This window comes from Diadema setosum, chromosome 12 (genome assembly GCF_964275005.1).
Source record: "Diadema setosum chromosome 12, eeDiaSeto1, whole genome shotgun sequence".
In the NCBI taxonomy this organism is placed as follows: domain Eukaryota; kingdom Metazoa; phylum Echinodermata; class Echinoidea; order Diadematoida; family Diadematidae; genus Diadema; species Diadema setosum.
This window is the reverse complement of record NC_092696.1, coordinates 24,029,791-24,054,862: the sequence shown is the minus strand read 5'-3', so window position 1 is coordinate 24,054,862 and position 25,072 is coordinate 24,029,791. Positions and strand designations below refer to the sequence as shown.

Here is a 25,072-nt window from a genome sequence, read left to right as displayed (position 1 = left end):
TATCCATAACTTTATTTCAGATATGTTGTAATAAATACTTCATGAGGTCTGATTAAGAAGCTACACAATGTATTAAGCCTCCCGTCAATCTCTTTCACAGCTTTTCTGTCCTTGGGGTGAGCATTTCCAAAACCAATTGCCACTGGATCCATCAAATCAGGAGAGGCTTCACAGTGTGCTCCAGGCTGAGATGTGACAAACCAATTAGTTTGTCTATCTCTACCACTATCTGACCATTCTTGAGAAAAGTCAATATGCATACTTCAGCACAGCACAGATAGGAGAATGGTGATGCATGTTGCTCTCAACTCCTAGTTCCTTTTTATTGCTGCAACACTTGTTCATCTCCTTTGAAGACTCATGGTATCATATCTTATCAACAACGACAAGTCTGAGCATGAATTAGGGTCAAAGAAAATGTAACTACAAGCAGCAAACACACTGTCATTACCATTCAAATAGATACTAACTGTAAAAATACAGAAAATTTATCAATGATAATAACAAAAGCATTAAAAAAGTACTTCCTCTTCCATGTCAGTAATCATTTATGTGGCATCCTGATGAACAGAGACAAATAGTCCTCATAGTTTACACTGGAATGGTCAGGTCAGCACATCAAATGTATCAGGTGCAAAATGACAATTGTAAACTAGAAATGTCGCTATGGCGACTGGTATGCCTCCGCCATAATGCATGATTCTCCTAATAGGTCTATAGTACATATGGACAATGTATGATTACATTTAAAATTGGCAAAATATTAAAATGACATGTTTGTCACAAATATGTTGAATGTTCACCTTCCTTGACCTAGATTTAATTGGATGAATAGGAGAGCATGTATTTGGGGATTTAAGGACTTTAACTTGACTTTACCCCTTTCATAAGTTTATGCATTGAGTAATTTTCAAGGTATGGAGAAAAGGTGCAATTTCTGTAATGAATAGTAAATTCTTACCATTTTCATCAGGCCTTTGACCCTAAAATTCATAAGAGAATCACTGTCAGGCAGAACATGGTACTAAGTTTCAAGATAACTTGAGCCACTTCCAAGATACGGAGGAAGAAGTAAGTTCAACACTTTCACTTGATCTTTGACCTTTGACCTTTTTGGCAAAAAAAAAAAAAAAAATACCCAGAGAATCTCTATGCGGTTATACATGCATACACCAAGTTTTTAAAAAATAATAATCCTTCTGGCATTGCATAAATATGAGGGAAAAAGTAAAATTTTGAAGTGTTGCCTTTGACCTTTGACCCCTGACCTTTGACCCAATGAACCCCAAATTGCCTAGATAATATCACTGCCAGTCAGTGCATGCATATATACTATATTCAATGAAGATACCTTGAACAATTTCCAAGATATGGAGAAAAAAGTGAAATTTACCATTTTTAGTTGACCTTTTGACCTTTAACCTTTGATCTCATGACCCCAAACTTTCATCAGAGAATCTTAATTGGGTAATACATGTATACACTAGGTTTAAAGAAAATATCTTCAGGCATTGCATAGTTATGGGGGAAATAGTGAAATTCTAAGCATTTGACCTTGACCTTTTGACCTTTGACCTTGAGCATGTGCACCCAAAAGTTGATAGGCACAACTTCATCCCCTAATACACATACATGCCAAGTTTCATTACGATACCTCAAAAGGTTTTTTAGTTACGCTGTCCACAAAATTCATTACGGACGGAAGGACGGACAACCCGAAAAAATACAATGAAATATTTAAATATGCATTATTCCTCCACTTGTTCCAGAGATATATGCTATACATATGATATTATCATGATATGCAAAAGCAAATGTCATTTTCAGTGCTTACTTGGCAGAGTTAGGTCAAATTTTCTTTTCATGTCCCAGAAAATGATTATGTGTCTACATCTCCATTATATACATGTAGTCTGTCTCATAATTAGTAAAATTATCTTAACATCACTGAACTATTGTGGTGTCACTAATTGTTCTAGATTTCTCCTCTGAAGAGGGTAACCAGACCTTCACAGATTATTAATTTGCACTGGATTATCTGACTTTCCTTAACCTTTTCCTGAGCATTTCTCTGATAGCTCACTTTCTGCATTAACTGTATCGACATGCATTACATGTTTTTGGAAAACATTTTCTTTAAAAGCATTCGACAACTAATTTTAATTTTCTTCACTGCCTTTGAAGATCAGAATGTGACATCTCACAGCATGAGTGACTTCTGCTTGAACCATCCATGGAGTCTGCTGTGAGAAATTAATATGTTATTTCAATTTCAACTCTGCAATTTGTTTTCAGCTTAATGTTCCATCTCTACCTTTTAATTATGTGTGCAGATATTGCGCAACTGCAAGATCTGTTGCTTATGCACCGCAAAGACATGTACCTTGTCATCTAGGAATGCCACACAAAGATCATTTTTGATAAAAACTAGAGTCAAATGTTCCAGACTTTTAATCAATCGAGATCTAGCTGATTTTCTATTTAGGCCACAGATGACTTTATACATAATCTATTATGCAATGCATGTGTCAAGATTTCTGAAAGATTTTATAGTCCAATGTAACATTTCAGTGTCCACATAGATGTACATCAAGATTTCTGAAAGATTTTATAGTCCAATGTAACATTTCAGTGTCCACATAGATGTACATCAATATTGTATAATTTACATCTTTTACTTTTCTTGGGAGAAGAGTCTCTTACTAGGGTAGGGATTTCTTTTTTCCTTTAAAAAAAAAAGAAGAAAAGTTAACAATAACACTTGTTATACGTCAGTTTACAAAAGATTTTGGGTCCTGAACATGAATTACAGTCAAGATGGCATGGAACCAAACTTAATTCATTAATAAATACCAAAAAGGATACGGTTTTAGTTGCTCTGCAAAAGTACGCATGTCTTCTGCCACATTTTCTGAACCTGAGGGTGCCACAACACTAAGCTCCACCAGGTGGGACCCCGAGACAGGCTCTAGTTTGCCTTCAGCAGCCTGGTTGAACTAGAGAGAGAACAAGAATAACATTTTCAACACAACCATCTACTTGCATCTACATGAATATTGATCTCAGAACACTATGTAAGGCTAAATTGTGGTTTATGTCACCACTCACTCACCCCCGTCTTCACAATGTGCAAAGCTGAAATAGGTGGGAATTATCAGAGCAGTGATGAAAGGAACGGCAATGAATGGAATATGAAATGAGTGGTGACAGAAACCACAATAATGCCCTATATACACTGATTGCATTTACAGTACACGTACTGCTGAAAAAACAGAAAAGCTACACAGATGAAATTTATTGATATTACCACTTAAAGACCTGTTTTAACAGCCCTTACCCCCAACAATGTCGCGACAGCATCTGGAAAATAACATTCCTTTTCTCGGGCAATAAAACTGCAGGAGAGAGCAAGGGGTACCATTTTTAACAAACACACACCGAAAACCTTCTCCGAGTAGGTTTCTACAAAGGGGATGTGTCCACTGATGCGACTACCCCGCCCACCAGCAAGCACCGCCTATTGTTCTAGCTTGTGCACATTTAGGCAACTGTGTTAGGAAACAAAACGTGGTTACAATCACTAATCTCGACTACACAGAGATCAGTGGTTACAATCCAAGCACATGATTGGCGCGCAATTCTCAATCATTCTCTGCCTGCAATGTTGTGCATGAGTGTCGAGTGTATCAAAGGAATGTAACCCCAGGAGGCTATACATGTATTTTTATTTGGAAGATGGGAAAGTCACTAATGTGTGTAAAGTCTACGGCAGTCTACTGACAAAAAAGGTCTGAAACCTAAGACTATAGGGACTCTACCTAAGACAAATTGTGTTCACATACTTCTTAAGTACAATGACCACAGACCTCAGCATCGCCTCGCTTTGGCACGGTGTGTTAGGGCTTGGACTGATAACCAGAAGGTCCGTTGTTCGACTCCCTTTCGGGATCTTGCTCAACATCTTGTTTTCGTTTTTGCTCTTAATTTCTAAAGTATATTAAGTTTGTAACGGTTTATTCCGTCAGGCTTAAGGCTAGAGAGAGTAATAAAGTCAAAGACTTGATAGTTATTCTCTATCCAAGTCACCAAGACAAATAAATGCCTGTCCCATCCTCCGAAAAAAAAATGTCGCCCCCAGGAGCATTCCAACAGAAGGGTTGTTGAGGTAATGTCGGGGTAATTACTATAGCTGGCTAGGGCAGAATTTTGCAAAAGTTACGACAACATCCGAGCAATATTTTTGCGGGGACCACATTAGTGACTGAACCAGCCATAACTGCCCATCAGATTACTCCCTAAACCATCCAAAACCGCCCATCTGTTTTTGTCGTTGACAGTTTTATGCTTTACTATTTTGATTGTTTTCATAAATAATATATAATTACATAACTTTAAAGAGGTCAAATGTCAACAAAAGTATATCAGAATTATATCTGTGACACACAGGTTTCTCTGTAAAATCTTAATAGGCTTCAAATAAACATAACTTCTAATAGACAAAAATAAACATGCAGTGATCTATTTTGCATAATTTAGAAAGTTGTCAAAATGAGAGTAATATTGCTGTACCTTCCAGGGAATAATAGGCCATATGTTAGGAATTGTCAGTTGCTAAAGGGTTAACAGAGGGGGTAAAAAAAAAGATTACCCAGTCACTACCCAGACTTTGTCATGGTAATTCTAGTTTGAGAGGTTCAGTTTTTAAAAAATGGGACTTTACAAATCTAGTAGCTCTGATACATGGCAAACATAGACAATTATATAATAATAATAATAGCAATAATAATAACCAACATTTATATAGTGCCTTGTGTTTTTAAAAAATACTAATTGCTTCTTTAACTACTAATTCAGAAGGTACATAAATTACAATATGCCATTATTTGTCTTAGAGTAACTGGTTCTCTGATTTGATATTGAATATGTTCATATCATGATGATTATACAATGCCTGTAGCACTCAAAACAGAAAAGTAAAAAACTAGAATTATCAATGAAGGTGCTTTAATACCTCAGGTCCAGCAGCTCAGACTCCTATGGTGTCTTGCATATCTTCACAAACTAAATTTGACCTTAATTGCTTGAATGCTGCGGAAGTATGTGCAATACTATTCACATGGTTTTGGTAAAACTGTGGTTATGGCAATGCTTTGTCTGGCAAACACGAAAATCAGGTCTACACATCTATACCTCAATGCCATAATGTCCATCAAATGCCATTTTAATTGCTTCAAAATTGTGGAAGTAGATGTAGTTCACTCCACAAGATTTTCCAGAAAATATGCAGTTACCATAACATTTGCCGCACACTCAACAATTACAAGCGTGCTTATAAGCGCATACTTTTGTCACTCATTTGTGTAAACAACTTCAACCGATCGGCCTTCATGTACATGTGTACACCAGTGTATATGTTTGATGTGCCTCTTCCTTCAAAGAGCTATTCCAACAATTTTGATGGAGTTTTTGATGGAGTCATGATATGTTTGTTTAATGAGCACAGAAGTTTCTTCACTTATGACACATTGCTCTACAATTAGTTATTCCAGGTAACAAGAAATGGTAATGAATGTATGAAAAAAAGCCCACAAAAGATCACGCCCCTGGCACAACCATGTACTACAAGCGAATGAATAGATGTAGCTACCTTATACAACTTGGACATAGTAATTTTCAGCCTGCCCTTCCGAAACATGTAGCCTTCTGTCACAAACTCGTAGTCCAATCTACAGGAAGAAACACATACATACAATTGTGTATACTGCAAACACTGTACTTTCACTGACAATTGTGTGCATACATGTATATCCCTGGTAAATAGTAAGTCCAAATAACATTTCAATAAATGTAGCAACATTTCTGGGTCACATGACATTTCTGGGTCATATTCACTTTATATATTTCTTGATTCATCATCACCCCCACATGAACTTTTGCTATGATCAGCCCAAAGAATCCACAACTTTGTGTAGTATTAATGAACCACTAACTTCCTACAACTTGCTACAAAAATCACATTTCATAAAAAAAAAAAAAACATGCTGTGGAAGCTAAGCTGATGAAGGTGTTTAGATGAGTACCTGCTGTTTATGGTGCAATGGACTCTCATTATAATGAAGTCCTTAGGACCAGCAGTTTTCTTTCGTTATAAAAAAAAAAAAAATTGTTGTGATTTAACAAATTAACAATAAAAGAACATACGTCGGATAATGTTGCAGTCTGAATTTTTACTTTTTTAGCAGAATTGTGTTATATCCATGTTCATTATAACAAGAATGCACTGTAGTACCTTTATATCACATCAGGCTGTTTACATTTTACCAAATGTCTTTGTAAGAGCACCCTTTGCTTGTGACCAATCACCTACTACACACACACTTTTCACCAAAATCAATTTCACCAATTTTTGCCTGAAACTGTTCATTTGTTTTAGAATAACATAATGAATATAAGCTGAAACTAACACCCAATGACAGCATGAAAAATTAAAGAATTTTAATAACTTTTGTTGCTTTTTATGAGTGCTACAGAAAGCCGAGTGTAAATCATATTTTGGAGACGTACATAATGACCATGAAGTACAAATATTGTGATATCACTGTTACGTGATATTGTTTCCAGCAAAATGCAAGCTTTTGTCTATAACTCTCAACAGCATTTTCACTTTTGTTTGTCTGATGTAACAATAAAAAATACACATGTACAAGAAATGTGCTTCCAACCATGAAAAATGAGCATGCAATAACATGTACTTGCTACCATAAATCTAGAAAAGAAAAATTTTGTATTAAGTTTGCAGCATTCGAACTAAATAAAAATTATCCAGATAATATGAACAACAGATGAGAAATAAGGTTCTCAGTATTGTTATGGTTATCAAAGATTAAAGGTGGTAATGTCCTGACCAGTTACATGAATTATTTATTGTTTTCAGTTTTATTTATCGTAGATGGCTATTACATAAGGATGCTTTGGATGGCTCTTTTAAATTATTAACCAGTACACAATGACAATCATCAGTGGTTCAGAACTTTACAGGAACTGACAAAAAACCAGCTAAAAATCTGCACAAAGAAGGCTAAGGTTTAATGGGCATGCCCAATGACACCCTAAGCTAACACTGTATTCAGTTTTATCATGGAAACCACTACATGGGAGAGCAAAGTGCAGACGACCTCAGTAAGCATACATAGTTACATTTTTAGGGCAGACAATGCACTTGAGGACCAATAGAGGACAGGCAGGGAGGGAAAGGACAGCATACATAAATCTCACAAATACCACCCAACTTACTTTAAAGGTCCAGTTTACCTTCGGGAGCAGTGATTTCAAAAATGTTCAAGATATCACATTTGATGCATATGTGTAGATCTGTTGTATCATAAAACATCCTATACAATTTTTGCAATAAAGCCTAAAATATAAGGAGATATCAGTATTTTTCTCAATAAACCATAACTGTAGATGGTTTAGTCTGGAAGCATTCTTATTATAACTATTGTTCACATTTTGTGTATTTAACCATTCTTAAAAGACAAGTCCACCTTCATATACATAAGGATTGAGAGAGTGCAGCAATATTAGTAGAACACATCAGTGAAAGTTTGAGGAAAATCAGACAACCCGTTCAAAAGTTATGAATGTTTGAAGTATCTGTGCAGTCACTGCTGGATGAGAAGACTACTACAGTGTATGATGTCACATGATGTCACATGCGTACAACGATATAAGGAAACTAAAAAGAGAAGTTCACAAAACTTTACTTTTTGAATAAAGTGCATACTTCTTCGACTTCTTACTGACGTATATTAAGGGTAATATTATTCCCCCTGCCTTCTGATAGAGAGAAGTCGAGTGTTCTTTCATTATGCTAGAAAAATGGAAATTTGTTGAATTTTCTTTATTCTTTCTTTATATCGTTGTACTCATGTGACATCACAAGCCATAGTAGTCTTCTCATCCAGTCGTGATTTTCCTCAAACTCTCACTGATGTGTTCTACTAATATTGCTGCATTCACTAAACCCACATGTCTATGAAGGTGAACTTGTCCTTTAACATTGATTATACAGATTCAAATTTTGACAGTGGTTGTTTCTATCCCTAAATCACATTTTAGAACTATTTTAAAGCAATAATGCTGGGTTTTTGTTTCATCTGCAAATTGCAAATTATGCCTTTAAGTCAGTAAGTCAACTCTGTTCATCTTATTTTAACTTGCATAAACTCACTTAAAGCCAATTTCCTCAAGAAAATTTGGCAGGTTCTCAGATGTGGCACAATCCTGATAGCTTCTGACAGTCACTGTCCGGCTCTTGTCACTGACATCTGACTGTCCAATATATCGCAACTGCCTGGATTCAAGAGGATGTGACAAAATATGTCACACAGCCATTCAGCCTTCTTGTGCTCTGGGTTAGATGGTTGTGAATTTTAATAATCAACAAATCATACATTTATGAACATCTAATGTCAGTTAATTTGATTTGTGGCACTTAATGGTATGGAACAGAAAGAACACAATTGATTAGAAAAAGGAAATGCTAGAGTTGCTTCTCCTTTGAAGAAGTAGCTAATTTGGATCAGTCCTGTATTTGATTTGAAGAAAAAAGTGAAGCAATTATGTTCCTCTGTCCTAGAGAATGCATCAAAGAAAAATCTTAGAATCTAAGAGTACCAAAAAAATGCATGGTTCCATGGAGTCCATAGAAGCATAGAAAAACATTGAGGTATTTCCACGAGGGGTTCCTAATTGTAGAAATAGGGCATTGGTAAAGTCTTGTCATCTTTTGCAACGACAAAAAAAAAAAAAAAAAAAAACCCTAGAATTGTTGCTATGGCAACTGGTATACCTCCACCATAATGCATGCTTCTCCTAATAGGTCTATAGTACATCTTGACAATGTGTGTTGACAGTTTCACATAATTGGCAAAATATTACAATGACATGTTTGTCATAAATGTGTTGAGTGTTCACTTTCCTTGAACTCGGTCTTATTGGATTAAAGGCTATAATCATTGTCTGAGAGAGCAGGTATTTGGGGATTTGAGGATTTTTACTGGACCTTTGACACTTTCATAAGTTTATGCATTGAATAATTTTCAAGGCATGGAGAAAAAGTGTAATATTAGTATCAAATAGTAAAATATAAGCAATTAACCTGACCTTTGACTGTTGACCTTTGACCCCATCATCCTAAATTTCCAAAAGAATCACTATCAGGCATTACATGCATTAATTATATGTACTTAAGTTCAGAAGAAGTGAAACTATGCATTTTCTTGGTCTTTGACCTTTTGGCAACATGAAAAAAAAAAAAACTACCCAGAGAATCTATATTGGGTAATACACATATACACTACGGTTCAAGAAAAATCCTTCAGGCATTGCATAGATATGAGGGAAATAGTGAAATTTGAGGAGTTGACCATGACCTTTGACTCCATGACCCCAAAAGCCCATGATAATCACTGCTAGTCAGTACATGCATATGCACTAAGTTCCATGAATGTACCTTGAACCTTTTCCAAGATATGGAGGGGGAAAAAAAAACATTTTCACTTGATCTTTGACCTCATGGCCCAAAACTTTCTCTACAGAATCGTTATTGGGTAATTCATGAATACACTAAATTTCAACAAAATATCTTCAGGCATTGCATAGATATGGGGGAAATAGTGAAATGTTGACAATTTGACCTTGACCTTTTACATTTGACCAAGAACATGTGCACCCAAAAGTTGATAGGCACAACCTCACCCACTCAAACATATACATGCCAAGTTTCATTGGGATACCTCAGATGGTTTTTTAGTAACACTGTCCACAAAATTGATTACACAGAGAAGGACAGACAATCTGAAAACATAATGCCTCCGGTGACACTTCATGGCGGAGCCATAGCAAGTATGGCAAAGTTGTAAGTCACTCTTTACCATGATTGAGCTGGTGGATTGAATGAACAACGTGCCCTCAATACTGCTTGCTGGTTTGGTCCACCTGGGGGAATAAGTAGGTTATAATACATTTTATTTGTGACACATTTATGATACCAATCTAATTGTACTGCAATAACTTTCTCTTTCATTATCAACTACAGGGTCACTGAAATAAATTTGAATTTTCATTTCTAAGGTCATCTTAATGAGTTGCTATATCATACTTAAGAGTAATGTAATGGTGAAACTAGGTTGTTGTTTTGTTTTTTTTTTTCATTTTTACATGTATATGTCTGAATGTATGCATGTTATGTGTAATGTGGTTTGAGTCATGCAAAGTGACTCAAACCCTGTGAGATGAAAGCTTCACTTTTAGGAAATAAATAATCTCCAACATGGCAAGATATCCTGTGGAAATTTCAAAGAACTTCCTGAACAGCCTACCGTTACGATCACAATTTGAGATGTTGGTCCACTCCACTGCACTCCACTAATTGCATTCACAATTACATTAGTATACAAAACAAAAAAAGTGGAAGTGCAACAAAGCAGGTGCAACATAATGCAACCTTTGTACAGTCCCAAATAATGGCACATCGTATCAGGGCAATTACCCCCGAGGACAATTACCCCTGGCTAAATACTGGTTAGTGGTAAGGTTAGAGTAAAGATTAGGGTTAGGGTTAGGTTTAGGGATAGAGTTTGGGTTAGGATTTAGTTCAGGATTATGATTAGGGCCAGGGGAAGAGTCTGGGGTGATTACCCTAGACCCGGCACATAATGAACAAGTTCAAGTGCACTATAAAATGCACTGCATACATCCTAGTGGATTCATAAAATATGTGACCATGCATAACAACACCAACAAAAGGTTGCACCTCTTCATTTTACGTGAGGACTCAAAAAAGATGATTTGAGTCAACCTCATCAATTTTGAATTTTCCATGTTTTCTGAAACAGCTTTTCTTCTTCTACATTATACTTAAGTTTGGGATCATAAAATGAATGGGAAATTGAGTTTTCAGAAATTTTTGTACAACCCTTTTTTGGTAGAGTAGGGTGATCAGGTATGTCTTAAAGGCCCCTTGTCATTTCTTGAAAATCCTTTTGACACTCTTCACTTTCAACTCTAATATCTTTTGAAAGGATGATGTTCTGAAAGTCAACATCAACCAGTCACCATTTACCACAGACAGAATTTGTTCATAAAGCATGATTAATTTTACCTTAATCTGATGAGCCCGTCATTGTTGCTGCTACGGTAGTTTTCACCTTGTTTTTGTCCCATTCTTCGCACACCTAGCACGGCGGTACAGATTAAGTGCTTAAACAGACCATGTACTTCAGCAATGTACCTCTTTTTCAAGTTCAGACTTATCAAGAGTGTCTGCTTTCTTTCCAATATTTAAATATGTTAAGAGAGTCCATGTGAATTGATTTATACATCATTTTAAAGCTTAGAGTCTGCCCCTTAGAATCTGCTCTTAACTTAAAATTCATGTCTGGCGACTTTTTGTTGGTCTTTTGGTGCAGGGTCACATATGGAACAGACTAAAGATGGCCAATGAACAACTGATCACCTCTGATCAACCAATAGTCTTTTGGGGGGAGAGGGGATAGGGAATGCACAGAAGTAAGAAAAACGAGATATGAAACTTGTCACTTTAAGATGAGTTAGGTGATACAAAGGGGGGTGATTAGTATCAGTCACCCGTAATCAACACCTTTTATAAGGGGACAGTTAGAAATCACAGCAGTACATTTAGAACTAGAAATGTCGCTATGGCGACTGATGCCTCCGCCATAACGCATGATTCTCCCAATAGTTGTATAGTACAATGTCTTCACAATGTGTGATGATAGTTTCACATAACTGGCAAAATACTGATATGACAGGTTTGTCAGAAATGTCTTGAATGTTCAATTTCCTCAAACTGGGTTTGCTATAATTGTCCAAGAGTGCAGGTACACATATTTGGGGAATTGAGGATTTTTACTTGACTTCTGACCGACCCTGTTATATGTTTATGCATTGAGTAATTTTCAAGGTATGAAGAAAGAGTGTAATTACAGTACAAAATAGATTTTTTTTTTCATTTAAACCTGGCCTTTGACCCTTAACCTTTGAACTTTGACCTTCTGGCTGGAAATTTCCCAGAGAATCTCCATTAGGTAATACATGTATATATTAAGTTTTAAAACTAATAATGCAAGCATTGCATATACAACGGTAGTATATGAGGGAAACTGTAAAATTTTGAGGAGTTGACCTTGACCTTTGACCCCTGACTATTGACCCATGACCCCTAAATTCCCTAGATAATCCCTGCCAGTCAGTACATGCATATGTACCAAGTTCCATGAAGATACATTGAACCATTTGCGAGAAAAGTGAAATTGTAACATTTTCACCTAACCTTTGACCTTTTGACCTTTGACCTTATGACATGAAACTCTCTCTGGAGAATCTTCACGCAGTAGTACATGTCTGCACTAAGTTTCAATAAAATTCCTTCTGGCATTGCATAGATATGGGGGAAATAGCAACATTTTTAGCATTTGATTTTGACCTTTTGACCTTTGACCTCTTGCCAATGTCATCAAAATCTCCTCAACTAATTGCCCCATCATACATCATACTTGGACCAAGTTTGGTGAAAGCTGCTTCATCCAGTTTTGAGTTATCACATAAACAGATAAATTTTAGGATTTGACCTTGATCTTTGACCTTTGACCTCTGTCCGATTTCACTAAAAAACTAATCATGTAATTGTCCCATCATACATCATCCTTGGACAAAGTTTGGTAAAATTTACTCAATCCAGTCTTGAGTTATCGCGTAAACGGATACAATTTCATGATGTGACCTTGATCTTGACCTTTGACCTTTGGCCGATTTCACCCAAAATCTAATCAAATAATTGCCCCATCATACTTTATACTTGGACCAAGTTTGGTAAAATTCCAGTCAATATTTCTCAAGTTATCGCGTAAACGAATGTGGACGGACGTACGTACGGACGTACGTACGGACGTACGTACGGACGGATGGACAACCCGAAAACATAATGCCTCCGGCACCACTTCGTGGCGGAGGCATAAGAATTTTGCTGCTATTAATCAAAAAGTGATCACACCCTTTCCATTCCTCCAATTTGACTTTAATACATTTCCACAACCAAGGAAGTGGTCTTTGACATGAACTAAATTAAACAGGACTTAAAGTGTTTAAAGGGTCATCTTGGTCTTCAAACGGGAATTTTGAAATATGAACTTCAACGTGCACAATCAAGATGGCTATGTATCAACTTTTCTCTCTCTCTCTCTCTTTTTTTTTTTTTGAAGTGAATAATACAATCAGAACTGGCTATCACTAGTATCGTACAATATAACACAGTGTTTGGGGTTATACATTGGGTCCCCCCTGAATTATGCCACAATTTTGTGTACAAACTGGCCCCTGTGATTATGCCAAATTCGTGCATGTTAACTGTTAAGACAGCTATTTGAGATTCCCACTCATATTTATGAAACCTGCACAATGGGAATGTATTGGAATGTTTTATCATTTTAAACCTCCTTTGTGTGATGACCTGCCTGAACATAGTCTGAAATATGCTTGCCATCTTTAATTTGTTTTGCATAGTTTCAATTGTCATCATACTTGGAATGGCAATCATCAACTACAGTTGTATATTATTCAAGATTGAGCTGGCATACTTACGTACTAGGTAAACCTTTTCAAGGTCCCTAAATGTTTCTGGAGTCTCAACATTGTCACACAGTGCCTTCAGTCTAAGTAGCAATGCCTCACTAGCACTGTCTATGATGCTTCCAACAAGGAGGTACTCCTGCTGAGCAGTAGAACTGGAAGATGCTCCAGTGGATGCGAGACTGATGGTGTGGCTGATGGTTGGATTCATGGTGGTCATTTACCTGCACATGCACAGAGTGGTACTACTCACAATATCATTCATGAAAGAGAATGAAAAGTAACAGTCAAATTTAATCTAGTAAGAGCAGTGAATTTACAGAAGAAACACAAAATTAGGGCAAGGAAATTCCAAAGGCATACCAAGGGGAATGTTTAAACACCCCCTTTGAGTGAAAAATGGGTATTCAGGGGTGTTCAAATACCTAGTCTGGGTGCCAGAGGGTGAACCTTGTTTTGCCATCTGCCTGATGTTTTTTGATGGTTTTACCGTATTTTGAGGGTGCTGAACTCGAATCTGGATGATGCAACTCTAGCATCCGTGAGGATTTTGAGATATTTAAAATGGCAGCCAAAATGGCCATCCAAAATGGAAATGTCCATATATTTCTTTTAACCACGATAAAATGAAAACAATTGGTGGTTTTACCCTATTTCGAGGATGTTGAATCCGAATCTGCATGATGCAACTGTAGAATCCTTGAGGGTTTCGAGATATTCAAAATAGGTGCCAAAATGGCCGCAAAACCTGAAGATTCCTATGTACTTTCACCTGAATCCTCAAAAATTGTAAACAATAGGTCGTTCCGAATCCAAATCTGCATGATGCAACTGTTGAATCCTCGAGACTTTGGAGATATTCAAGATCATTGCCAAAATGGTCATCAAAGTAACAAGACATCACTGATAATTTCTTTTGCTAAATAGAGATACAAAATGGCCACCAAGTATGGATTGAAAGATGTGAAATAACCCCATTTCGAATAGAGTAAATAGTGTGCCCTGCTGCAATAAGTGTCGGAACTTGTCTTGTATTCTTATGAATCTCATTTCGTATTCTTCATATTCGTCTCATATTCTGATTACGTCATTACTGATTGCTGCATCCATGACCACTATGATTACTAAGGCGTTGCATCAAAATTATACCGTGCAGGATTCTGCCAGGTATAATTTTGATGCAACGCCTAAGTATTCTGCTTTTAAAACTATGATATTCATTCATGAGTACTGGACTATTAGAATATTGAGAATATGTTGTCGGGGTTTTTGGTTTTGGTTTTTGTTTGTCCGTTTGTTGTTACTTTTTTTTTGTTAACGGCTTGTCACCTGTGATTTTCCCAACCACTCTGCAAAAGTTTATACATGCAGGAAGGTGATATATGTCATGATATACGTATGTCATGTTATATGTTCATAAGTAGGGCCTATATAAGCATGAAATGGTCCAAATCAGGTCTTAATCAATGTCTTCAAGACCACCAATATAAATTAGTAAACCAATTTGAGTGTTTAGGAATTAAGCGAGTAATCCTCAGTAATCTCAGTAACCTTCTCTTCATTACCAGGGACGGATCCAGGAATTCCGAAAAGTAGGGGAGGTGCCTTTACAAAACTAGAATTATCACTGAAGGTGATTAATACCCCTGCCCCTAGTGTTGCTTTATAGTATGTGATGTCATGAGGGCAATGATGTTAATACCAAGATTGTGCATTTGTTGAATTGGAAACAGAATAATTTTAGTTTACTGTACAACTACAGAGTTGACACTGAGTATAAAACTTACAGCAATGAAAACATGCTTTCCCCCAGCATCACTACACTTAAAGACCATCATACACACCAAATTTGACCTTCATGGCTTGAATGGTTTATTTTGATACAAAAATGAGTGGTTACCATGGCAACACATTTTCCTTAAACTAACACATTGGTGTCTTGCAAAACTACACTTCTAGATCATGATACATACTAAATCTGACTTTGATTGAATAATGGAAAAGTTATTCGATCTGCAAGGTTTTGGTAAAATTGTGGTTACCATGGCAACGGTTTGTGTGACAAACACAAAAATTATGTGTTCCACATCTATACCTCAGGGCCATAATGCCTACCAAATTTGATTCCAATTGCTTGAAAACTGTGGAAGAAGTTCACTCAACAGGATTTTAAAAAAAAAAACATGCGGTTACCATGGCAACACATTGTCCAATACAAATAGAAAGGACATTTTGCAAACTACACTTAAAGAGCATCATACACACTAAATTTCACCTTCATAGATTAAATGGTTCAATTTGATACAAAAATGAGTGGTTACCATGGCAATACATTTTTCTTATATTGACACATTGGTGTCTTGCATAACTACACCTCCCGATCATCATACAAACTAAATTTGACCTTAATTGCTTGAATGATGTGGAAGTTATTCGATCCACAAGGTTTTGGTAAAATTATGGTTACCATGGCAATGCTTTGTCCAACAAACACAAAAATTATGTGTTCCACATCTATGCCTCAAGGCCATAATGCCTACCAAATTTTATTTCAATTGCATAAAAACTGTGGAAGTTGTTCACTCCACAAGATTTCGAAGAAAACATGCGGTTACCATGGCAACGCTTTGTCAAGTACAAACACAAAGAGTGTCTTGCATAACTACACCTATAGATCATCATAGATACCAATTTTGAAATTGATTGCTTAAATACTATGGTAGTTATTCAATCCACAAGGTTTTGTTAAAATTATGGTTACCATGGCAACGCATTGTCCGAATAACACAAAAAACACGTCTTGCACATCTATACCTCAATCTCATCATTTACCCTAAGTTTCATTTAAATTGCTTCAAAACTGTAGGAGGAGGTCGCGACCCAAGATTTTGCAACAGACCGACCGACCGACCGCCAGCCCGACCGACCGCCCGCCCGACCGCCCACCCGACCAACATCGCAGTGATTCCTATATACCCCCTTCACACTATGTGTGGGGGGGGGGTATAATTAAAGGGGGTGGACACACCCCCATTTTCTTTCTTTTGTTTCAACAAAAAATAATGGGGAAGGGGGTGCATCTCCGCCTGGATCCGCCACTGATTACCATCACATTTTATATAACGCCTGAAGAGATCCCTGTCATTTGACTGGTTGTTTGACATTGGTCATTCGGCCCATTTCACTATGACGTCATCACCCGTGCAATTGCGGCTCCATTTACCGTGCAATTTTGGATCCATACAATTTGCTCCATTGCACGCTCGCTGAAAGCCCGGCACACTACGCGTTTGCAGTGTCAGTATGCGACAGCGCACTAAGCGCTAGGCTAAGCATAAAGCGCTCAGCGAGCACTCTCGCGATCTCAGATTCTCTCTTGGTTCTTTATTGATAAAACATCAAATGACAATGATCTATTTTAGGCGTTATATAAAACAAATAATAAATGTTTTTCATTCGTGCTATGGACAGAATATTTCATTCGGTGAAAGATGAAATGTAGATCCATTCAACTCGGCTGCGCCTCGTTGAATGGATCATTTCATCTTTCACCTCATGAAATATTCTGTCCATTGCACTCATAAACATTCATTATTTGTATAACAATTGACATGGGCAGTCTTGTCCACTGATTAAATAGTGTTTAGAACTCCTGCATGTAACTAAAACAGTATAATCTTGTAATTTTATCAAATCTGTAGTTTTGCAAGGCTCATTGCTGGCACACCTATATTGTTATCTTCAAGACTGAAGAAGTACTCAGTATATTATGCATAAACTGCTTGTCAGCAGAGGTGACTTGGGTTAAAATTTTGTGATTTTTATAGCTCTAGACAAAAACTTGAAATCTTTAGGCACAAAAAAAGGGTAATATATATCGTGCCACAGACAGATACCAGGCCCGTAGCCAGGATTTTTCAAGGGGGGGTGCGGTCACTAAAAAAACGGACCTTCGTTACCAATACCAATGATGACACACACACACACAATTATATATATATATATATATATATATATATATATATATATATATATTCTTTGGAGGACCGAACTACAAAACTTGAATAAGAATTTGCGCGCAAAGCGCGCCGCAAATTGTGAATTTTGACTGTTTTAATGACGTTTTAAAGTCTCGAGGAAATTTGTATTTTTGTCTGTTGCATGCAATCGCGTTACGGTATTTCATCTAGGAAATAGTAAAAACTCATTTTGCCAGGAAGTTGCAAAGTTTAATTGTGTTCGAGACTCTGCGCGCATAGCGCGCCGCAAAATTGAGAATAGTGATTTTCCTGGTGTTGTTTTAACTTTTATTTTTTCTATTGTATACCCGCGTTAGCAGGCCTGAAGCCTGGCATGCGAGTTTGTCAAAAACGAAAATAAATAAGAAAATTTTTAAAGCAAAATGAATTGTAAATGTGAACCATTTATATTTTGCCTCCTTGTGGTAGGATATTTCCAGCATTTCCGAACTTTCAAATAATCATTTTAGATTTAATAATATTAAAGGTAGTAGATCCGATTCGCAAACATCTCCAATATCAGTCAAATGTCATATTAACCATCATGCTAAGAAGGTTTTCTTTGTGAAATTTGGAGGTCAGTGAAATTCAAAAATTAAACATCCGTTAGCCATTGGAAGAAGTTGAGTGTAAATTCAGACCTCAGGCTTAGTGCTCAGATGTTTTCCTATTTGATTTGATCTGTCTTACTGTGCACACTAAGATACATACTGGAATGGTTATTTCTTATTTATCAAATTATAGTAGCATATTTGGTTACTAGCTGTCTCTAGGCATTTTCAAATTTGGGCTGCAAAGAGATCCACTACCTTTAAGTTAAAAGAGAGAAAAGTAAATAATGATAAAATAAACAACCAAAAAAGAATGAGTTTCTTTTGTAATACTATCTGACAAACTTTTTACTTTACCATTTTACTTCATAGCTCAGCACTTTCCATTCTCTCTCATACCCTCTTTCCCTTTACATTTAAATGAAATACAACTAAAATGAGTTTGCGTGCCTGCATAATACTCTTTGGAAATTATAAGTGAAAATGTTCTTAGGTTTTGGCTCACTTTAAAATGAGAACCAATAGAACTGTCACAACATGAGAAAATGTATAACTAATAATTTGTTGGAACCGTAAGCAAATGCCAGCTGAAGGCGAGTAGGCAAGTGTGTTTAAAAGCATTAGATTATGCACGGAGATCGTATACAGTTACTTGATAGATGATCTTTTCTCAAATGTTGGTACTAGCAAAAGGGCTAGAAAAAGCAGCTATTATAATTCGTTAGGCATGCATAATGGCCCAATGAGTGTTACAAGAGAACTGGAGTAAGACAGGTCTTTCATTTTGTTTTGTCTCTCCTGGTCGTTCGTAAGAAATGCTAATTCATGACCACCTTTTCATAATTTGATTGGAGCATGCATTCATAATGGAAAATAGTTGACATAATAATCTATCCCCAGGCCAACATGTACTTATGTACTATATCTTTGTGAGACGTAGATATAAAATGTCTCAGGGTTTCGATTATAGTAATTTCGAGGAAATTTCTTTAATTTTTATCATATATGTAAACTTGAGGCTATTAGATTTTCATCCACTTACCTCTGTTCCTGTGAAAAAATGCAAGTGTCAACCTCAATGTCATCCACGAATCGCACGTACTCGGGCGGCCAGTGGAAAAAAAAAACACCGGTCACACGCGCCAAGGGCCATGGCATGCAGTGCCAATATAATAATAGCTCGCACAAATTGATACATAACATTTGTGTTTGTGTGCATGGGGACGATCCGATGGTTCATACAACAAAAGGGTTTCGTACAATTATTTTTAACATTGTTAAACGTACTCTTCCACATTTACGTAGCATATAATGTGTCTTTATATTTATTTGGATTGTTATCTTGAGAATTGCTAAAAAACGTTATTATGAAAAAGTGGACCTTTCAGAATTTGGGGGGGTGCATTCTGACGCACCCCCCCCCCCCCCCTGGCTACGGGCCTGGATACAAGCTGTAAAGTTTTTTCACTGTCTTACAGAATGGTTGTAACGAACAGTGTGGACTATTGTACACATTGAAGAACCTCACATTTGAATAAAGAAAATCTGACATCTTGGCAAGTGCCAGAATGTGTGACATAACCCGAAAGTGTACCTATCTGCTCAATGCTCATCATCATCATGAATTACATGCATATCATCTGTGAGAAAAAAAAAAAACAAATTCAGTTTAAAGAAGGGACAAGGACTAATATTAGGGGAGATGGAGGAGCTTTATGAGAAGAAAATAAACTATAAAGGAGACTGATTTTGGTGGTTTACCAATTCAGTGAAGTCTATTTGTTTAGCAATCTCCGCGTGAGAGTGAAGTTTTTCAAGTGCTAATATAAGCAAGAATTAATTTTTCTCCACTTAGTTTTATGGAGCACAAAAACTCATTCAAATATCCACTCCATGGAGCATTCCACATTCCACATCTAAATACTGGTGGTCATACGCACCTGTACGAACAATCGTTGCTAAAAGCTATGGACCGAGAACGTAAGAAGGGTTTACCAAAAGTAAAGCTCGGTTGGTCAGTCGTCCGTGATTACTTTCAAAAAAAAAAAAAAAAAAAAAGATAAATAACATGTTCAACCATTTAACAAGCTATATAGAGAGGGTAAGCAATCGATCACATCTTTGGAGCCATTAATTGGTTTCCATATTTTGCAAACCATGTTTTTATGTTTTTTAACAGAATATATACATGTAATTAGTCATTATATCTCTGTGTTCATACAAATTGTAAGACCTTTCCCTTCTTCTGGAGAGGATGTCTACATGTATATAGCAACTTTTTAGAACGTGTGAAAGGATCCTATGAAAGATGTATCATTGGAATATTTGACAGCAAAACAATTCTAACCCCAAAATCTGGCTTTGGCACCCAGACTAACCCCCTTTGGTCTGTGAATTATATAGTAATGAGCCTTTAGCACTGTAATTGTTTTTGTAGTGAAGTATGTTTTTTTTTTTATTTAGTACATATTTAAATCAATAACAATACACTGTGAAAATATGGGCAAGAATTCATCTCCATCGTTCTTGGCCACACAACATGCATACCATCAAGGTTGCATTTGCTCCCCAAGTGCAAGCATGCATAGGCCTAGTACTGGTACTACAAAAATGTGTGACATCAAGATTATGCACTCAAGTGCTCTGCAATGCTGAAAAGGAAAAATCTCTCAATTCCATTATCCCTGTAATTCTTAGGTGAGAATTGCACCTCTAACATATTCAACAAGCTCTCATTCACAGGATGGTATAGCAATGTGCAGGCAGATTAAGACTATAGACAGCAGGAAAGTGCTGGTTGTTTCAGGGATTTCGTGCTCTCTGCAAAGCCATTATATTGTTGGGCTTGTTTCAGTTTTATCCTGCCTTCCCCTTTGCGCCATCACCTTCAGTTTTATGAATGCCACAGAATTCTTGTGGTAGCTCAGCATTTTTCTTCTTCTTTACGGGGTAATTGATCTGCCTCTTTTAATCCTGAAGATTCTTTCAGATATCAGCCTTTTTTGTTCTGACATTGTGTTTTCCGCATATGAAATGCCCTTCCAGCCGCACAATTTCATGTCTGTTCCAAGACATGAGAGCTTCCTGACACTACTAACTCTCTGATAACTTACCCAACTAGGAACTTTTCAACTGCACCATACGCTTGTAGGTTACCTATTCTTCCATTTTTCTTCAATATTTCTCTCTTTCTCTCTCTCAACTCCTCTTCCTTGCTCTTTGTTTTTCTATCTGCTTTTCTTTTATCTCCCTCTCTCTCTCTCTCTCTCTCTCTGCATGGGTAAACAATGACAAAACTGGTTTTAAAAGTCATTTACATACAATGTTTATTGCTCTGTTTCTTCCTATTTTTTCTTTTTGTAGCACTAACTTTCTTTACCCCTCTCCCTTCCTCTCTCTTTCTCTCTCTCCACACTTATATTTCCTTCACAATGTTTTTCATCCTCAAGCCTCATTTATATGGAGGCATTAATTTTTAATGTGATTTGTTATGTGTTTTTCATGGGATTTTTAATTGTATGTGTATTTGTTTTTAATATAGTGCATATATTTTTACAATTTTGCAGTGCTGTTATGACTTTTACTTTTTGATTGAATTTCTACGTCAAATTTTATGTAACCTCACACTGTTAGTCTTCAGACTTTTTGATGAGCAACAATAAAAAAACAAATTGAATAAATGAATTAATCAATAAATGAATCAATGAAGGTAAAAAAAGGTGTGGGGCCCCAAGTGGTTTCACTATATTAATTCCTATGTATTAAAATGCAAAAAATAAAGATAAAAAATAAAAAAAAGTGGGGGGGGGGAGGGCAAGCCCCCCTCCACATTTATGATTTAAGTTGTCCTAGACCTTTTCTATAATAAATGCCACCCTATCGCTGGTGAATATATAAAACAAAACTGTTCATGTGGGAGGCTGACAACTCCAACCTCACCCACTAGAGGCAGGGTTGAATTTTCAAATCTCTGCAACAAAGCTAGCAAATGGTCACTTGCACAATGGTTGTGCAGACATGAGTATATGTGTATCCTAGAGTGCTAGTTTACAAGTTAGAAATTTTGCCTAATGGAATATGACAATGAGGACACTCGAGGCAGGCCTGGGTCCTCTTATTTGCATGCATGCGAAAGTGCAAAATTGGACTCAACTTCCAAATTCTCAGTTTTTAAAGTGAAAATAGGAGATGGACAACTTAATGTCTCGACACAAAATCTCTGCAGTTAGGTCTCTGGTAGCTATAGCCATAGACAGAATGATCCGTCAGTCTGGAGGCGTCTTTTATTTATTTATTTATTTTTGATGTTATATCTCCCCTTCGGAGTGGATCTGTGAAGCCAGATGCAGTCTCCACAGAATATATCCCCGACGACCAGATACAGACCGATCTTTCAGTCAACTATAGCCATAGATGTGATATGTTTGATTGCTACTCAGGTCGTGTGAGCGAAGATATGATAACAAATTTGCCAAGGTGCCCGAAAACTCCCCCTGGCCTAAATTACCCACACTTAGGCCCTACTCTACCTCGGGCACTTTTTGGTTTTTAGAGGTGCCTGACTTTATGATTTTTTTTTTACCCCCTCATCATACCATACAAAATAGCACGCTGTTCACTCAGGGCGCCCCGACACTAACGTTAATCCTATAACTGTACAACAATGCATGAAGCGCCCGGGGTTAGTCCTACCTACTATCCTAATGGTAACTGTACACAGCCCTGTTGCTGAAGCGCACGGCGTCTGGTCAGGTTAACATAACGGTAGACTCACCCACCGGCTTGGTTTTTTAGGAGAGTGGATCATATCACTGAACATTTTTTTTTTTGTGTGTGTGTATCTCTGAATTCCTTTTTTTTTTTTTGTGTGTGTGTGTGTGGCTCTGAATTGAGGTACAAAATTTCAGCCAAAAATAGCATCAGTTATTCACAAAGTCCTGAAAATTATGAATTTTGCAAAATTAAGAAAATCATTCACTTCAAATTTTGGAAAATAGATTTCAAGTGTACCCCTCTACAAAAGTTGTCTCTTAACGAGGTGTAAAATCGCGTTATAATTCCGGACACAATTTTCATAATGGAATAATCGCTGTCTTTCACAACTTGTCCTTGCACCTGAATCACAATTCACACCTACAATTCACTGTACCACACACAATCTAACGGAGCGGATGACAAAAGAGAAAATTGGCAAATGAGGCTCAACAAATTTCATATTGCATGGCAAAAGGTCTAACATGAACATTTCAAACAATTCAAATGATAAAATCTTGTGACGAATCAACATCTTCTACGTAAATCTGTGGTGAAATTCAAATTTCTTAGTGTTTTCACACAGGCCTATTTGTGTCACATTTTTGTGTGTGTGATTTCGGCCCATACAACACAACGCTCTGCCTCTGTGACATGAGGCTAGTCTACGAAGTCCCGTGCGTATTGAACGTCAGGGAGCATTACGCAAAAAAAAAATAATAATAAAATAAAAAATAAAAATACCTGTCCAGAATTACCATGCTGTCTAGGTACAGGCCTACCTGTTTGCACCCAACCGCACCAGCGGCTCCGGGGTTAAACTATAGGTCCCCTACCCAGTTATACCCAGCAATTCTGTGTCTGTAAATTTTATCTATAGAAACTAACGTTAGGCCTATCGTAGATCTATCATCTAGACTGTCTAGGTCGGTCTAGTCATCTATAGATCTCAATACACCACTCCATTTGTTGGCCTTTTGATGTCATTTAAGACATTGTGTACCTGGTACCGTACCATTCAAGTCATGAAGTAAATAGCTTCATGTGAAAAGCTACCACAGGGATTGACCGAAAGATCGGTCTGTAGGCCCATCTGGTCGCCGGGGATATGTTCCGCGGAGACTGCGTCTGGCTTCACGGATCCCCTCCTCGTCGAAGAGCGATAACGTAAAAAAAAGTAAAAGACTCCGGACTCCTACTAGCTAGTCCTACAGTACTAGGCCTACTAATACTATCTACTAGTAGTATTGTAGCTCCGGATAGAGTTTATAGATGGATCTTTTTGTCTACCACAGGGCCTAGAGTCTAATTAGGTAGTCTACTTCTTTACGAGAGGTAATTTACATCCGATTAGGCAATTGTACACACAGCCCAGTTTGCTGCATGCTGTAAATATCTGTCGCGTTTTTACAGCAACTGCGCTGTGTATTGTTACAACACGATGTTACACTAACACTAATAGATTCCTACTGTCACTAACACACCCCTCCATTTTAAATCTGACAATCACAAACATAATTTCCTACATATGGGACGTTCGACAGGCACATCGCCCGTTGCGGTAATTTCGTCTATTTTCTGCGTAACATCAATCCTGGCCATAAAACATGAAAAATAAGTGACACACATGTAGGCTTATGTCCCTCGCACAACTTAACCGATATTTAGCGTGTAGAATCTACTACTATCAGTAATTTACTACTTACCAGGTACCTGTTCTTGCTCTCACGATCTCACCAACCGTGGGTTGAAGTCCTCACCAACATTGATTATCGGGCGGGAGGGAGGTGGGGGGGGGGGGGGGGTAGGGGAATAGTGCAAGTAGTGGAGTGGTTTTCTATGGAACGCCGAAAGAATGATACCTCGCGTTTGATGTGGTTTGACCAGTTTTATGACGGCTATACTTTTGATTAATTTTGATCACCGTTTGTTTGTTTGTTTTTTTTTTGTTTTTTTTTGCAACGATCAAGATGATACAGTTTCGTTTTGTTTTGTTTTGTTTTGTTGTTGTTGTTGTTTTTTTTTTTTTTGGGGGGGGGGGCTACTGGTTTCCAGCGGGGGTTTTTTTTTTGTGATAATTTTGTGAGATTATGAGAAACC

The 25,072-nt window shown here is 37.1% G+C and overlaps 1 protein-coding gene across 3 annotated transcripts; it reads right to left on the bottom strand.

The window, feature by feature from the left end:
• LOC140236035 (mediator of RNA polymerase II transcription subunit 18-like) lies at positions 1 to 24,743 on the bottom strand. 3 transcript variants are annotated; one of them, XM_072316009.1, is made up of 7 exons: positions 24,679 to 24,743; positions 13,663 to 13,895; positions 9,936 to 9,999; positions 8,231 to 8,353; positions 5,648 to 5,726; positions 2,866 to 2,996; positions 1 to 391 (listed from the first exon to the last, which is right to left on the bottom strand). In XM_072316009.1, exons 2-7 carry the CDS (start codon positions 13,868 to 13,870, stop codon positions 367 to 369), a joined length of 630 nt encoding a protein of 209 aa, XP_072172110.1. In that variant the 5' UTR covers positions 13,871 to 13,895; positions 24,679 to 24,743; the 3' UTR covers positions 1 to 366. The 3 variants fall into 3 exon arrangements, with proteins under 3 accessions (XP_072172110.1, XP_072172111.1, XP_072172109.1); XM_072316010.1 differs by having other exon boundaries at positions 13,663 to 13,874; positions 24,686 to 24,733; XM_072316008.1 differs by having other exon boundaries at positions 13,663 to 13,874; positions 24,679 to 24,730.
• Positions 24,744 to 25,072: the final 329 nt, after the last annotated feature.

Coding starts and splice junctions, on each gene's coding strand:
- LOC140236035 (XM_072316009.1), bottom strand. CDS start 13,870: ATGACCACCATGAATCCAACCATCAGCCACACCATCAGTCTCGCATCC. Junction 10,000..13,662: donor TGAAAAGGTTTACCTAGTAC/GTAAGTATGCCA, acceptor TTATTCCCCCAG/GTGGACCAAACCAGCAAGCA. Junction 8,354..9,935: donor AATCCACCAGCTCAATCATG/GTAAAGAGTGAC, acceptor TCTTGAATCCAG/GCAGTTGCGATATATTGGAC.